Below are 15,823 nucleotides of genomic sequence, written 5' to 3'. Positions count from 1 at the left end.
GATTGTAAAAATCTGGATATATTTCTATTTGATTAATTCAAGATAATTTCTCACTGAAGGTGACAGTAATATAGAAGCTTTATCAACACATGGCTGACATGATTTTTCCTGTACTGTAGGTGCTGATTTCCCGTTCAATGAGGAGAGAGTTGTGCCAGACGGGGTAAACAGGAATTCAGCAGTAATTGGTGGTAGGAGCTTTCCAGAGTCTGTTGCTTAAGGCAGCATTTCATGTCTGAAGAATTTTCTCACTCTTTTCTCTTCAGCAGTATTTTTTTGGAAAATAGCATAAGTACACACAACTTGTGTTCTCCTTTCTCTTCTTGATTTAGGCATCATCGCTGTGGTGATCTTCACCATCCTGTGCACTTTGGTGTTCCTGATACGCTACATGTTCCGCCACAAGGGAACGTACCACACCAACGAGTCCAAAGGAGAAGAGCGATTCGAATCGGCTGATACGGCCATCATCAGCGCGGAACCCAATTTTACAGAGACCATCGAAGAAAACAAGAAGGAGTGGTTCATCTAAAGCATCTCTGATGAAGCACATACAAACTGTTTTGAGACTCTTACTGAGGATTGGGAACAAGTAAAACCCCCTTCCTTTGCAACGATTTTTGTTTCTTCTTTCTTTTTCTTGCTCCCTATCTCTATATGTTTCTTTGTTCCTCTTTCTCTGTCTATCCTCTATCTGCCAGCAGGTCATTAAGGCAGATTCAGCAAGTGCTTTTTGATGGTCTATTCTTTTCTGGCCACGCATGAAGCTGTGCAGTCGTAAAGGAGCTGATGGATGAGACTGAGAACGAGGACTAGAGTGACTTGGTGGACTCTGGCCTGGCTTTCTGTAGTTTCTGTGCTCAAGAGAAGAATACAAAGACCAAGTCATGGGAGGGTGATGAATGCATCTCGTCTGTGCAGGAAGTGCAGATCTACAAAGCTTATACTTTGGACATTCAGTAGTTCTAATGACAGGGAAGCCATGTCAAAGGCCAGGGATTTAACATCCAAGACCTCACATGTATCACTGGTGCCTGAGTCCTTTGATATGGAGCCTTCAAGTTCACACTAATCTATCAAGAAAGAGAGAGAATTTATGAAAGTCTGAAGTAAAACATGATTAGCTACAGTATATTGGCCAGATGATGAACTTCACAGTGACATGATGATGCCGTAACCCTGGCTGGTCAGAGTGTTTTGTCCCAGCACTCATCGCAGAGTGCAGTTTCATAGAAAATGCTGTGCATTTGTTAAACACAATAACTTTACAATATGGTTCTTTTGTGTTCTTTTGTAATTAGCATGTACAAGGCTATAATGGTACAGGTATGCAATGGTATGATGATGTACTCTATGTCTATGATTATTGTATTGGTCCAGACTGTAATTTGTAGACAATTCTTGCTGTTCATTTCAATAAACCCACGATTAAAACGGCTTACTTGGATCCAGACTTGTTTAGCAGCACCTGCTGAACAAAAACCAGAGAATGCAAGATGTTCAGTCTAACCATATTAGAATCCTACATCCAGATCGACATATGGACCAGAATTAAGATGTTGTAGATATGGTAAACACTCTCAGAAGAAAAGGGTGCTAAACTGTCGGTATGTCAGCTGTTCAACAAACCTTAAATTTTTATTACAATTTATTTTAAATTCTGTTGAAATACTAATTACTTAATTTGAGTGACCAATGACCAAAGAAGGTTACTATCTGACAGATCCTGTTCGTTTTGTTAGCGTTTTATTTGGTTGGTTTTTCATAATAGTGGAGCAGCATATTGCCTGACCCGATTAACTTAGTTATTATTACACCTTGTGGTTAAAATTAGGAACTGCAACCAGCGCTTTTAATCTTAACAGGAGCAGCATTGGCAAGGTTGTGAAATTTGTCTATATTAAAAAAACCCAATGGATGATCTATTTTTCAAGTCAATACATTTAAAAATCTCCGTACCCAAAGTCAGATTGTAAGTGCGGACAGTGTGTATACTCAATGTATAGCATTCGCTGCAAAGATTGTGTGATAAAAGGAGATCGGAAAATTCGTGTGCACCATTATTTCACACACCAAGGCTGTAAAAGTTACGTCTATCTTTTAAGTGCCTGATTATTTCGGCTGTAGTATCCGATAGAGTTGAACAAAATGTTTGTCCTAAACGGCTTGAAATAATCTAATATAGTGTATATGTTGTCGACTCTGAAACGCCTTTTACAGGGTTATTTAAATATTCCCTTGATGGCATTGTAGCGTGCCAAAGAATAGATAGGATAAGTCAAGTCAAGAGAGAAGTCAAGAAGCTTTTTATTGTCATTTCAACCATATATAGCTGTTGCAGTACACAGTGAAATGAGACAACGTTTCTCCAGGATCAAGGTGCTACATAAAACAAAGACAGGGCTAAGGACATGTAAGTAGTCTTAGCCACATAAAGTGCAACTGTGCAACCTGGTGCAAACAGTGCAGGACAAGACAAGCAAGACAGTGCAGGACAAAAGACAGTGCAGGACAAAAAACAGTGCAGACATTAAGTTACAAGACAATACAAAAAGTACAAAAAATGCAATACACAAAAGACAATACACAGTAACAGAAACAGCGCCGACCGACCGGTGTAAATACTGAATGTTCAAACAGTATTTTGTGCAGTAAAAGAATGAACAGCAGCAGGTTCTTAGCAGCAGGTCCTTTGGATTATATATGGAGTTGTGCAAAAAACAGCAGATGACTGAGATATTGTCCAATATGTGCAAAAACAGCAGAAAAGTGTGCAAAACAGTGTGTGTGTTTTGTGAGGGTCTGTGCAGTCCATACAGATGATGTGTGTGTATGTTGTGCTCAGTCAAGTGGGATAGCTTTTAGACTTAATTTTGATGTTATATAGAGTCTAAATCTATGGTAACATGCTGCTGCTGTAAAGTCTGTGGTTCACTCAATCATGCATCTTTTGTACCTTTAGTATATAACATTAAAACCGCTGACAGGTGAAGGGAAGAACTTCCTTTAGAGTATTTTGTTAAAATGGCACCTGTCAAGCAAAGGGTGGGATATACAATAATAGGCAGCATGTGAACAGTCAGTTTTCGAAGTTGGTGAGTTCGAAGAAGGAAAAATGGGCAAGCATAAGGATCTGAGTGACTTGAACTAGAGCTAAGTTGTAAAGGCTAGGCAAATAAGTCAAAGCATTCCCAAAGTATCCCAAATACATCCCCAGGTATTGTGGGGTGTTCAGAATATACAGTGATTAGTACCTACCAAAAGTGATTAAATGAAGGACAACCAGTGAACCAGTGACAGCTGCCCAAGGTTCACTGATGCACATAGGAAGAGAAGGCTAGACTGCATGGTCCAAATACATAAGAGATCTACAGTAGCACAAATTGCTGTTCATGCTGGCTATGATAGAAAGGTGTCAAAATACACAGCTTAGCAAAGTCTGATCACCTCACAGTTGCTAACGTCTTGGTCCCTGATACCACAGCACTCTTTCTAAGGTCTTATAGAGACCATGCATCAATGGGCCAGAGCTGTATCAGAGGCACAAAGTTGACCTACATCATATTAGGCAGTGGTTTTAATGTTATAGCCGATCGGTGTACATTAGTCCTGGAAAGGTGCATGTGGTGTACTTTTAAAACTTGACTCAAAGGTAATTACAACACAGTTATGTGCTTTAGATCTTTAATTTAATGTGACAGATACAACATATACAAAAGGTAATGGTACCCTGAGAGTGACAAGGTTAATGAAGCACCCTTTTTTCTGAGAGTGTGTGACAGGAGTAGTGGGGCAATGTGTTTTTTCGTTTGTCGAATAACATTGTATACTGTTTTTCCAGGAAATTTCTGATTTCGTTAGTAACTGTGGCATTATAAGTCATAAAAGAAGATGATAATAAAACAGAAAAATCTCTATAGATATTAATATGAATTTATGTTTAGAGTGAATACTCAGTAATGTATATGATCTATATGACCAATATATATATATATATATACGGTATAATGAGCAGAGTTTGAACCGTTTCTGAAAATAAATCTGCTTTGTACAAAACATCAGTGAGACACCTGTAAACTTTTTCAAATCTAATTTCAATGTGAAACGTACAAAATAAATACGATTGACTCTATGATAAAATAAAGAGTATAGACTCTATTTGTGAATTCAAATATTTTTGGATGTTAAAGCAAACAATTTTTCGTATTTATGAACGCGTGGTGTGTTACGGTAAGACACATGTAGCTCCACTTCTTTCATTTATTATGTTTTATTGCCAGTGGTCACTGGTTCATCCTCTTCGTTCATGTTTGATGCACTGATGAGTTTCCTGAACTCCAACAGCTGCTTATCTTGTAAACATGTTCCACCAGAAGTGCCTCTTGAATTTCCAGAAACATGTTTATCATAAAGTGACATCTGCAAACTTCATTACTGCAGCACTTTACACTTTTCCCTCTTGCTAGTTTTCCGAAGTTGTGTATGGAAAGGAAAATTGGATTTGAGTGCCAATAAAAATGCTGAGGATTCTTATACAGTATTTCTATTAGGATTACTAGCTAGCAATTTCTTAGACGACCAGGGAACGTATCGAGGTGTATCCTGTAGTTAAACCACATTGTAGTATATAAAGTAATACATACTTACACAGTATATAATATACATATAAGTATACTACTACTACTACTACTACTACTACTAATAATAATAATAATAATAACCTTTATTTTCTATAGCGCCTTTAAAAGAACACCTCAAAGCGCTTTACAAAAGCAAAATAAATACACACATACTGTAATATAAAGATTAAAATTAAAGCAACAAAAATAGACTATACAATAAGGACTATGCAAAATTACAGTTAGTCAAATTAAAATAAGTTTTAAGCTGAGATTTAAAAGTGCCAAGAGATGTTGCTTGCCTTATCTCAGTTTTTAATGAATTCTACAGTTTTGGAGCTAGTGAAGAGAAGGCCCTATCTCCCATCGATTTTAAACAAGTTACAGGAACAGTTAAAAGACCAGTTTCAGAAGAACGAAGGTCGCGAGATGGTATATAAGGAATTAAAAGGTCAGCCAAATATTGGGGAGCTGACCCATGTAAGGCCTTGTAGGTGAGCATCAGAATCTTGAAATCAACCCTAAACCTAACGGGGAGCCAGTGCAAGGACTCCAAGTATAAAGTAATTGTATATGTGATTTCACTGCTGGAGTCTAGAATCGTGCTAAAATGCATGTGTGTGTGTGTGTGTGTGTGTGTGTGTGTGTGTGTGTGTGTGTGTGTGTGTGTGTGTGTGTGTGTGTGTGTGTGTGTGTGTGTGTGTGAACGACAGTCAGACTAGAGCATGAGAGATAGGTCTTGGGGCTTCACCCACAGAGGACATGGGAGGTCTCTTACAGCCACCAGCTAAGATATTCCAGCCGCAGTGTCACAGGGAGTTTATGAAAAGTAAAAAGAGTAGACAGATGCACGCAGAGATCACAGCACTATCCACATCCTACACTGATTTAAACAGACAGATGTTCTTATTAGAGCTTAATCTAAAGAGACATATATATGGAGATGGAGCACACATATATATATATATATATATATATATATATATATATATATATATATATATATATATATATATATATATATATATATGGGTTGAATTGAAGAAAAACACTGGGGTCTTATAGAAATTTGCTTAGAATTTAAACAGGGTTTTTTTTTAACAGTCTTTTTTCAGGCTTTTTTATACTGTTAAAAGTTTGTATTTTAGGTTATGTTCATTGATACTAGCCATATTACAGAAGATATAAATAATCAATGTCAGTCTCTTACTCGACCCCCAGACAGACTGTTGCACTATTTTCCGTAAAAATAAAAAAAAATCAGTAGTTACTATAGCAGCCTATAGCAGGATGGCATAAACACTCGTTTGCAGCTCTGTCATTATTAATGTCATCCTGCCCTACCACAATCTATAGCCACAAGCAGCTGCTGATTAATCGAACCCCTGCAGCTGACATGACTGTCAGAGCTGCTCAGTTAGAATCCTGCAGTTTTTTAAAACCTGGAACATGAAAAATGACTTTTATTAGCTTCTTGACCGAGCTGTTTGGGAGGTGATGAAGAGAATAAAATACAAAGGGACACAGCACTCTAACCTCTTTTAAAACAAACCCCAAGAGAAATATTTGTAATATTTACTGAGAAAAATGTAATTTGTTCATTTTTAGACTTGTTGTTCCATATTATATACATACATAATATTTTTTCTGTCTCAAAAAATCTTGAACTTTGTTAACGAACTATTAGTGTGCCGAAAGAGTCGACTCGTAGTAGTGAGCTGAGCCAAATGATATGACTCAGTCCAAAGATTCAGTCTTGCTCTGATTAATATATACATTCAGCGTTCCTGGTGCTTCTCATTTCTTAAAGTTCTTTCTTTGTTTCTTATCTGAGTAAAAAAAATTTAAGGAAATCAGGACAGAATGAATCAAGGACCAACTTGATTCAATCAGCTGCTTTATTAATCGAATCAGTTGCTTACTTTTTCACATTAATTGAATTATTAGTAATAAAATAGACCTGCACAAGGTATAATCAAGAATTATACAAGAATTAACTGGATTGGATTTACTTTAATTATAAATATTCACACCCTTAATTGTTGATTCAACTCTTCCTTAATCCCGATTCACTCCGTCTGATATGACTCTTTGTTCAGTACACAGGAAATCAGAACCTACAGGAAGATTAATGTGTGTCATTAACACTTCAAACAGTTTTCGATATCACCGTTGACTTCTCGGTCTAATCAATCAGTCTAATCGTTTCAGTTAGACGTATGGACTGATTGTTGCGTGATTATAATGATCTAGTGGTTCAAATTAAGAAGAAGCCTTTATTTGTCATATGTACATTAGAGCACAGTGATTTTTTCTTTGCTGCCTGTTAGGAAGCTGGAGTCAGAGCACAAGGTCAGTCACTATACAGCACTTTCGTTTCAGAGAGGGTTAAAGGACCAACAGTGGCATTTTGTAAGTATTGGGGATTAAACCTCTGACCTTCTGATCTTTAAACCAGAGTAATAACTATTTAAGTTTGGTTAATGTTGTACAGTACAGATAGCAATAACTCCAGTCCAATTCGATCCAAAGAATATCACTTGTTAGTTTTTATTTAATGTTGGCTGTAATGTTGTAAGGTTGTAATGTTGCTGTTGGATCTGAAGTACTGGAAAATATTCGGACAGACTATAAAAATAGTAAAATGAACTCACTGGTGACTTGGTTGCAGCTGAACATGCTGTGTCCGAAACTCTGACCATAGTTCAAAAGAAGAAGACTTTATTTTGTCACATATAGTGTACATTACAGAACGGTGACATTCTTTTTCACATATCCCAACTTTGGAGGTTGGTGTTAGAGAACATGGTCAGTCATAATACAACACGCTGGAGCAGAGAGGGTTAAGGGCTTTGCTTGGCGGCCCAACAAAGGCAGCATGTCAGTGCTGAAGTGAAGCTGGAACCCTGATCTTCTGATCAACAACTCAGAGCCCAAACCGCTTGAGCTACCACTAAACAAATTTCTGACTATCACTTCACTGAAAGGAAGGGGGCACGGTGGCTTAGTGGGTAGCACGTTCGCCTCACACCTCCAGGGTCGGGGTTCGATTCCCACCTCCGCCTTGTGTGTGTGGAGTTTGCATGTTCTCCCCGTGCCTCGGGGGTTTCCTCCGGGTACTCCGGTTTCCTCCCCCAGTCCAAAGACATGCATGGTAGGTTGATTGGCATCTCTGAAAAATTGTCTGTAGTGTGTGAGTGAATGAGAGTGTGTGTGTGTGTGTGTGTGCGCGCGCCCTGTGATGGGTTGGCACTCTGTCCAGGGTGTATCCTGCCTTGATGCCCGATGACGCCTGAGATAGGCACAGGCTCCCCGTGACCCGAGAAGTTCGGATAAAGCGGTAGAAAATGAGTGAGTGAGTGAGTGAGAGACTTCACTGAAAGGTTTGTTTATATAAATGATGAAGTTCTCCATTTCACAATTCCTTTCCATGTAAGAATGGATTTGTTTTTTGTCTCTGAAGGTCTCGCTGATGAGGAGCTCAGCACGGTGGAGTCAAGATGATTTAGCATGACAACATGAAACAGCTTTGAGCTTATTTACCGTTATCAAAGAGAACTAATGGCTGACACCGAAAGCTTGCCTGAAGCTCCAAAATCTCTGCAAGCCACACAACTTTAATGATCCCCGCTAATGAGTTCGCAAATAAGCTTCAGCTCTGGCCTTGCAGAACTTGGCTTTTGCCAAAAATCTGCATCACGGCTAATTTGGTGGAATTTGAACTCACTGCCTTCTGGTGACAACTGGATGGAATTCCTGTGAGAATAAAAAAAAAAAAAAAAAATGTTAAAGCAAAGCATGCAGTAAACAGTGAGAGGAATAACAAGGAGTGAGAAATCAAAAATAGAAGAAGGGTTTAATACACGATGGTTGGCATTTCATCATTTTCCCAAACACACACACTCAAACGCACTCAGCCTACACCTTTGATGCTGCTTCACACCTCGACCTCATCGCTGCATCAGTTCCCGTTGCTCTGCGCTGCTAATGTAGCAAGCTGCATAAACGTGAAACGCTCTCTGATCGATACAAACTCTAAATAGATGAATGTATTACAGCGAGCTAATCAGACACTACACTACACTACAGTACATGTCCACGCTGTACTGTGCTGCGTGGACATGGACTCCAGAACTAATGTTCACAGAAGATATGTTTAATGTACTACCTGTCTAATACAGACGGCTCTTGCCTGGACAAGCATGGTCCATCTCTCTCTCTCTCTCTCTCTCTCTCTCTCTCTCTCTCATATATATATATATATATAAATAAAACCCCTGAGGTTATAACACAGCTTCAAGGAGATTCTGAAAGAGATATTATATTCAATCTTATTACAATTACTTTTGTTTTTATTGCCTGCAGCAGCTTCACTTGTTTTACGAAGAGAAAATCTATATTAGATTCTTTTTTCTTTATTCGAACTCAGAACACACACACACACACACACACACACACACACACACACACACACACACACACACACACACACACACACACACACACACACTGTTCTGTTGTTAAAACTCTTCAGAGCATATCGCTAATAAGGAAAAAAAGCATTCAGACTAAACTACTGCTCGATGCGTGTGTGTGTGTGTGTGTGTGTGTGTGTGTGTGTGTGTGTGTGTGTGTGTGTGTGTGTGTGTGTGTGTGTGTGTGTGTGTGTGTGAGTCCAAATGTGTCGGAGTCAATACGAGCGTGTTAGCGAGAGAAAGAGGGACACTCCACTGAGCAGCCATTAAACATTACTTAGCTACATTGGTTGAATTGAGATGCTCTCTAAAAGCTCGGCTTTGGTTTGACCACTAAACGAATGAATAAATGAGCAACTGAGACACTCTGAGAAAGTCATTAAACAGAAGCAGCCAGTTAGTGATAAAGAAACAGAGTGTTGGGGAAAGTATTAAAAGGCATAAAACGGAGGATAAATGTGTTCATTCGAGCGCGCTCGAGTATCTGATCAGTAGTTAAAGATCCTCGAGATGATGTACAGGTGCATGCTGGGAATACTGGACATGCTGAAGCTGGCAGCAACAACCTCTCGGGTCACAGATGTAAATATCATTCATTTTTGAATTCATTTAGTTTCTTCAACATTATAGTGTTGCAGTTAAGGTGTAGGAGTGTATTTAGGGTCAACCATTCAGTGTGACGCAGAGTGTAGAAAAAAGGTGAAGAGGAAAGTAAAGGTGGATTGGAGTAGGTGGAGAAAAGTGTCAGGAGTGTTGTGTGAAAGAAGCGTGTCAGCAAGAATCAAAGGAAAGGTGTAGAAGTCAGTAGTGAGAGCAGCTCTGCTGTATGGGTTAGGGACTGTAGCTGTGAGGTAAAGACATGAGGCAGAGATGGAGGTAGCAGAGATGAGGATGTTGAGGTTCTCTTTAGGAGTGACGAGGATGGACAGGATTAGGAACGAGCACATCAGAGGGACGGCTCAGGTTGGCTGTCTTGGGGACAAGGACAGAGAGGATAGATTGAGATGGTTTGGTCATGTACAGAGGATGGAGATGGTTATATTGGTAGGATGTTGGAGATGGAGCTGCAAGGTAAGCGGTCAAGAGGAAGGCCAAAGAGGAGATATATGGATGTGTTAAAAGAAGACAGGAAGTTAATTGGTGTGAGAGTAGAGGATGCTGAGGATAGAGTTAGGTGGAAACAGATGATTTACTGTGGCGACCCCTAACAGGAAAAGCCGAAAGAAGAAGAAAACAAAACACCAGAGAATGTATGAGAGAGAACGTTTTTTCGGTCTCTCATACACTGTGCAGTTACCACATCTGACCTCACATCCAGTCCATAAACCCTTTTCTAATGAGCTTCAGACTTCTAATTTTCAGCTCAGGAATTTATTTTATTTTTCTTTTTCTTTCTCTGGCACCAAGAAAGAGTTGCATTCTTGATTCCTTGTGGCCTTTTTATGAAGCTTTGACCTCTTTTATGCAAAATGCCCTCTGTCTGCCCTCATGTGCACTTCAGAGTCTACTTGCTTAAAATGTTGCTAAAAGGAAGCAGAACATAAAACCATTTGAGTTTGAAATCAAAAGATGAATATGCAAAGATTTCCTGGTATTTCTTTCATTTATTATATTATACGTGCGATTGACAGACGTTTCTCGTTACCCTGATGTGTCCTGTTAGAGTTAGACTGATTATTTAAACAGTACATAGCTCTGATCATCTACAATGGGTTTGAGTTTTCTGGGTTTCCTGTAGAAACTGTATTTGTTGTTAGAAATGATAATTAATAATAAGACCCGAGAGCTGTCTTTGAAAGGAAAGCATCGAGAGCCGATGAACGAGGCATTGTAAAAAGGAAAAGTACTGTAGTAATTATTATTTTTTTTTTTTTTAATGGACATCATCATCAAAATGCCTTGTATGCATTTGTGTTGCTGTTCCAATACTTTTGAAGACGACTGTAGTTTCTGTTATTGTATAGAATATAGCAGCTATAAATAATAAATCTTTGCTGTTTTTACCACGATTACTTTTCCATCTCTCTCTCTCTCTCTCTCTCTGTCTTTATGTAAATAATAAGAAAATAACAAAATTGTTTTATGTTGAAAACAAATAATTTTTAAATTGCTGTTACAAAGAAGGGGACACGGTGGCTTAGTGGTTAGCACGTTCGCCTCACACCTCCAGGGTTGGGGGTTCGATTCCCGCCTCCGCCTTGTGTGTGTGGAGTTTGCATGTTCTCCCCGTGCCTCGGGGGTTTCCTCCGGGTACTCCGGTTTCCTCCCCCGGTCCAAAGACATGCATGGTAGGTTGATTGGCATCTCTGGAAAATTGTCCGTAGTGTGTGAATGTTACAATACACTGACACTGGAGACTCCTTCCAAACATCAGCATACTCCTGAGTAATTAGTAAAGTAATTCATATAAACTTGAGATTTCAATCAAAGTTGCTGTTATGTAAAATGAATCGGTTTTACTGTTATTATCGATGTGATGTTTTTTTCTGATTAGCCATAAACACAACACTGCAGCATCTTACAGACCACTGAAGACCATAATGAGAGCACAAAGGTGCTCGTGTGGATTGTTAACTGTGTCTTACACAAGCAATAAAAACACAATTACAGCAGGAACTGTGGCATGATGCACAGAACGGACAGAATCGTGGGAAATCAAAGGAAATAATGAAGTTAAGCTGCACAGGGGAATGTGTAAGTAAATGTATGACTGCAAATGAATGAGAGAGAGAGAGAGAGAGAGAGAGAGAGAGAGAGAGAGCGAGAGAGAGAGAGTCATATAGTGAGTAGTACACACACACACACACACACACACACACACACACACACGCACACACAAGAAAGGTTAAAATGAGCATAATGTGAAGCAACCTCACAATTATGAGTAACATATTTACTTTTGAAACAAAAGAGAACCACTTTGTATGTACCAGGTCATTTTTTTATTTTTATTTATTTAATCTTTTGATGGATTTTGGAATATAACATGGAGCAGGCAGGGCAGTCAGGGGGCATTTGACAGTTGACAGATTCTGGAAGTTTATCTAAAATTTATTAGCAGCGGTGCAGCTTAATCGTTTTATAGAGAGTGCAGTGATGGAAGATGAGCCGCTCTACCTCATTATCATCCAAGCTGGCAATGCTTTCATTCATTCTGGTGTGTGTGTGTGTGTGTGTGTGTGTGTGTGTGTGTGTGTGTGTGTGCGTGCGTGCGTGCGTGCGTGCGTGCGTGCGTGTGTGTGTGTGTGTGTGTGTGATTAGTTTAAAATGCTCAGATATTTAAGCTGTTAAATAAAGCCACTTGGGCCTGAGTAAACACAAACACATACACACACACACACACACACACACACACACACACACACACACACACACACACACACACACACACACACACACACACACATGCCTTATTACTGTATTTATCATAATGATTACAATCCTACTGTAGCCATTATAATAAAACTGCAAAATGAATTAACCCGAAAGAAAGAACAATGAATGTTTAAAACAAAAAAAAAGCAAAAAAATGTCAGATTTTATTTAAATCTACAGTATTAATAAAGTGAAATCATAAACTGGTGTTAAATGAATAATTCAGTCATCTTTAAATGATGTAATTTGGAAGGAATAAAGCATGATGGTACAGTATGTGTCATAAGAAAATAATCTGATCTACTGCATGACAAACTGTTTTATTCCTTTTACAATAAACTATATACAGTTTCTAAAGACACACGTTTTGTAGTTGCATTATGGCTCAGTGCTTTAACTCAAACATCCAGGGTTGGGGTAAGATTCCTGCCTCTGCCCTGGTTTTGTTTGGTTTTTTGAAGGGCACTGCAGTTTTCTGTCCAAGTCCAAAGATATGTGTTGTAGGTTGACTGGCGAATGTGTGTGAGGGTCTGTGGTTATAACCTATGTCAGATAAGCAGTAGAGAAAATAGATCAACAGAATAGTAGCCTTTATTTTGTCACATATACATTACAACTCAATGAAAGTCTTACTTTACATATCAGACTTTGGGGTCGGAGCACAGGGTCAGTCATGATACAGCACCCTGGAGCAGAGAGGGTTAAGGGCCTTGTGCAAGGGCCCAACAGTAGCAGCTTGGCAGTGCTGGGGCTTGAAGCCTGATCCTCCAATAAACAACCCAGAGCCTTAACCACTTGTGCCACCACTGAATGAAAGGATGGACAGATAGATAAATGGATGGATGAATGGGTGGAAGAATAGATGCATGGGTGGTAACAGATCATAATATTTATCCATTTATAACTACATTATCACTTACAGTGTAACATCTTTAATAAACATCTCATTTTAATATAAAAAATGGAAACAAATCAAAATAAATTCATCTTGTCATGTTACCAAGAAGCCTCGATGCCCGATGACGCCCGAGATAGGCACAGGCTCCCCGTGACCCGAGAATAGTTCGGATAAGCGATAGAAAATGAATGAATGAATGAATGAATGTTACCAAGAAACCACAAAGCTGTCTGTTAGGAAAAGTTTCTTATTTCAGAAAACCAACAGCTTTACCTTCTGTTACAATGCGCAGAGACTGGATATGTAATAAATAAAAATAAACAAATTTTGCCTTATCGATAGCTACAGGTTTTTTTTTTTTAATCCATTTATCAGGAGCACAAGTGCTGCACAAGTGGAAGAAACGATGCTTTATTTATTGGTTTATTGGTTTATATTTTGTCTAGAAATGTTCCCTGTTGTCCTGCCAGACAGAGACAAAAATAAAACACCAGAGAGAGAAGACATCAACATGTTGAAAGTTTAAAGGCAAATAAAACATGAGTTGAACAAAAGGGCAGCCAGTAAACAGACCTACTGTACATGCTAATGTTAAGTCAATACACTCACAGCTCAGCAATATCAAAGCTTGATGGCACAGTTATAAACAGGTAAAGTCTAAATAAATAAGTACAGAGCGAGTCTGCGGCGGACTTGAGAACTATGCGAGAGTCAGAAACAAATACTACAATCCCGTGGGACCCAACGCAAATCTTGTGGGAGCGGGCGTTTTCACCTTTGCCCGGGCGAGAGTGGGTGGTCAGAAAATTTAGCAGGAGATCCGCGGGACCCGGTGGGGTTTGGCGTGTAGCCTAATAATAAGAATGGAGTCAACGCATGATGTTGAGAAGAAGATTAGTATTAGCATTAGTATTAATTTATCTTATTTAAATGCAATCATGTTTAATTCTGTTATTCTGGACATTAGCCTGAACTAATAATTAGTCTGATCATTTGTATACAATCAAAGTTTTCACAAGCTCTAAAGAAAAAATCTGCGGTATTGGGCGGGAGTGGACACAAACATTGTGGGTGTGGGCGGGAGTGGAACACGAAGCTCGCGGGCGCGGGCGGTCCTGGTGAGAAATTTAGAGGGAGCGGGCGGGTGGGTGCGGGCGCAGGGCTCTACTACAATCTATTTCAATACTACAAACCAACTAGCTGAGCAAGGATACAAATTACAATTTTTAGCCACCATTTTTACACAGAGAGAGAGAGAGAGAGAGAGAGAGAGAGAGAGAGAGAGAGAGAGAGAGAGAGAGAGAGAGAGAGAGAGAGAGAGAGAGCAGTATATGGCCAAAATGCTTGGAGACAGTTGTTGATTTCTTGTTAATGACTGAAGTTTACACCTTTTACATGACTATTGGAGTTCATTTCGAGGTGATGTATAATTTCTGTTATGGTCTTTATTTTGTGAAGATAAAAGCAATTGCATTGTAGACTTTCCTAATGTTCTGAATGACCAGAGGAACAAAATAGCACGAGAAAGTCATAGAGTCATATATATTTTTCAAGGATAATTACCTTCTGAGATACAATGTGTTCTTCTTCAGCCATAAAGGGATTTTTTTTTTGGTTTTATTTCTGGTTTATAAGTGGCACAAGGGGTAAAAGCAGTCGCATGTGTATCTCCGAGCTGTGCATGTAGGTTCATTCTCAGCTGTGATTAGATCTCTAACAAGAAGTGGGGTATCAGGATATATCAGAATCAGGCAGGTCAGGAACAGAAGGGGTAGTTTGACATAGAAAGAAAGAAAGAAAGAAAGAAAGAAAGAAAGAAAGAAAGAAAGAAAGAAAGAAAGAAAGAAAGAAAGAAAGAAAGAAAGAAAGAAAGATTATTAGGCATACTTATCACATAATGGTTAAGAACAATTTATCAACTCCAGTAACTTTTCACAATTCCACACTTTCACATGTGTCTCATTTCTGAGCTCCAGAAAAAATATATAACCTTCCTTAGTTTCTACCTGAGTGTAATAACACTGTTCTGCTTCTAATGTTAAAAGCATGTTCACCTGTCTATTTATACCTCTGGTGTGGGAGTGCATTTACTTTCGGAGCTGCAGTAAAGGTGTTTGATGAGATCCATTACGAATGTGTGTGTGTTTATATCTCACCCACATACAGCTGGATGTAGAGCTCCAGGCATGTGTGATCCTCAAACCTGTCTGCATCACTTATGCAGTTGATCCACAGATATATTTTTTTGTCATCGCTCTTAATGTCACCGGTCGTCCTTTCACGGAGTCGGGCGTAAAGATACAGCTTGAAAAAAGTCCAAAAGGTTTGACAGAAATGTGAAACCAACAAGGATAGGTTATGAAATGTTTATGTCGCTCTAGCTTCATTATTCAGGTTGTTTATAGTCCAGCATGGCTCAAAGGTTCTTCACTTTTCTCCACAATGAACTGTGTTTA

The 15,823-nt window shown here is 39.0% G+C and overlaps 1 protein-coding gene and 1 long non-coding RNA gene across 5 annotated transcripts in view; one reads left to right on the top strand and one right to left on the bottom strand.

The window, feature by feature from the left end:
- LOC113662392 (contactin-associated protein-like 2) overlaps positions 1–1,438 on the top strand; it is a 115,436-nt gene extending 113,998 nt beyond the window's left edge. The window contains exons 23-24 of the mRNA XM_047808920.1: positions 120–191; positions 333–1,438. Coding sequence (XP_047664876.1) covers positions 120–191; positions 333–532 — 272 coding nt within the window. The 3' untranslated portion in view covers positions 533–1,438. The remainder of the gene's footprint in view (positions 1–119; positions 192–332) is intronic.
- An 11,332-nt stretch (positions 1,439–12,770) lies between these two features.
- The window catches only part of LOC113658017, a 13,177-nt gene continuing 10,124 nt past the window's right edge, over positions 12,771–15,823 (bottom strand). Inside the window, exons 4-7 of one of the 4 annotated variants that reach the window (XR_003444299.2) lie at positions 15,524–15,671; positions 14,931–15,080; positions 13,103–13,275; positions 12,771–13,012 (exon numbers count right to left, since the gene is read on the bottom strand). This is a non-coding gene — a long non-coding RNA (uncharacterized LOC113658017). Of the gene's footprint in view, positions 13,013–13,102; positions 13,276–14,930; positions 15,672–15,823 lie in introns of all 4 variants that reach the window. The other 3 variants (XR_003444291.2, XR_007139453.1, XR_007139452.1) reach the window with 3 other exon arrangements.

Source organism: Tachysurus fulvidraco, chromosome 25 (genome assembly GCF_022655615.1).
Source record: "Tachysurus fulvidraco isolate hzauxx_2018 chromosome 25, HZAU_PFXX_2.0, whole genome shotgun sequence".
In the NCBI taxonomy this organism is placed as follows: domain Eukaryota; kingdom Metazoa; phylum Chordata; class Actinopteri; order Siluriformes; family Bagridae; genus Tachysurus; species Tachysurus fulvidraco.
This window is presented reverse-complemented; position numbering and strand designations above follow the sequence as displayed.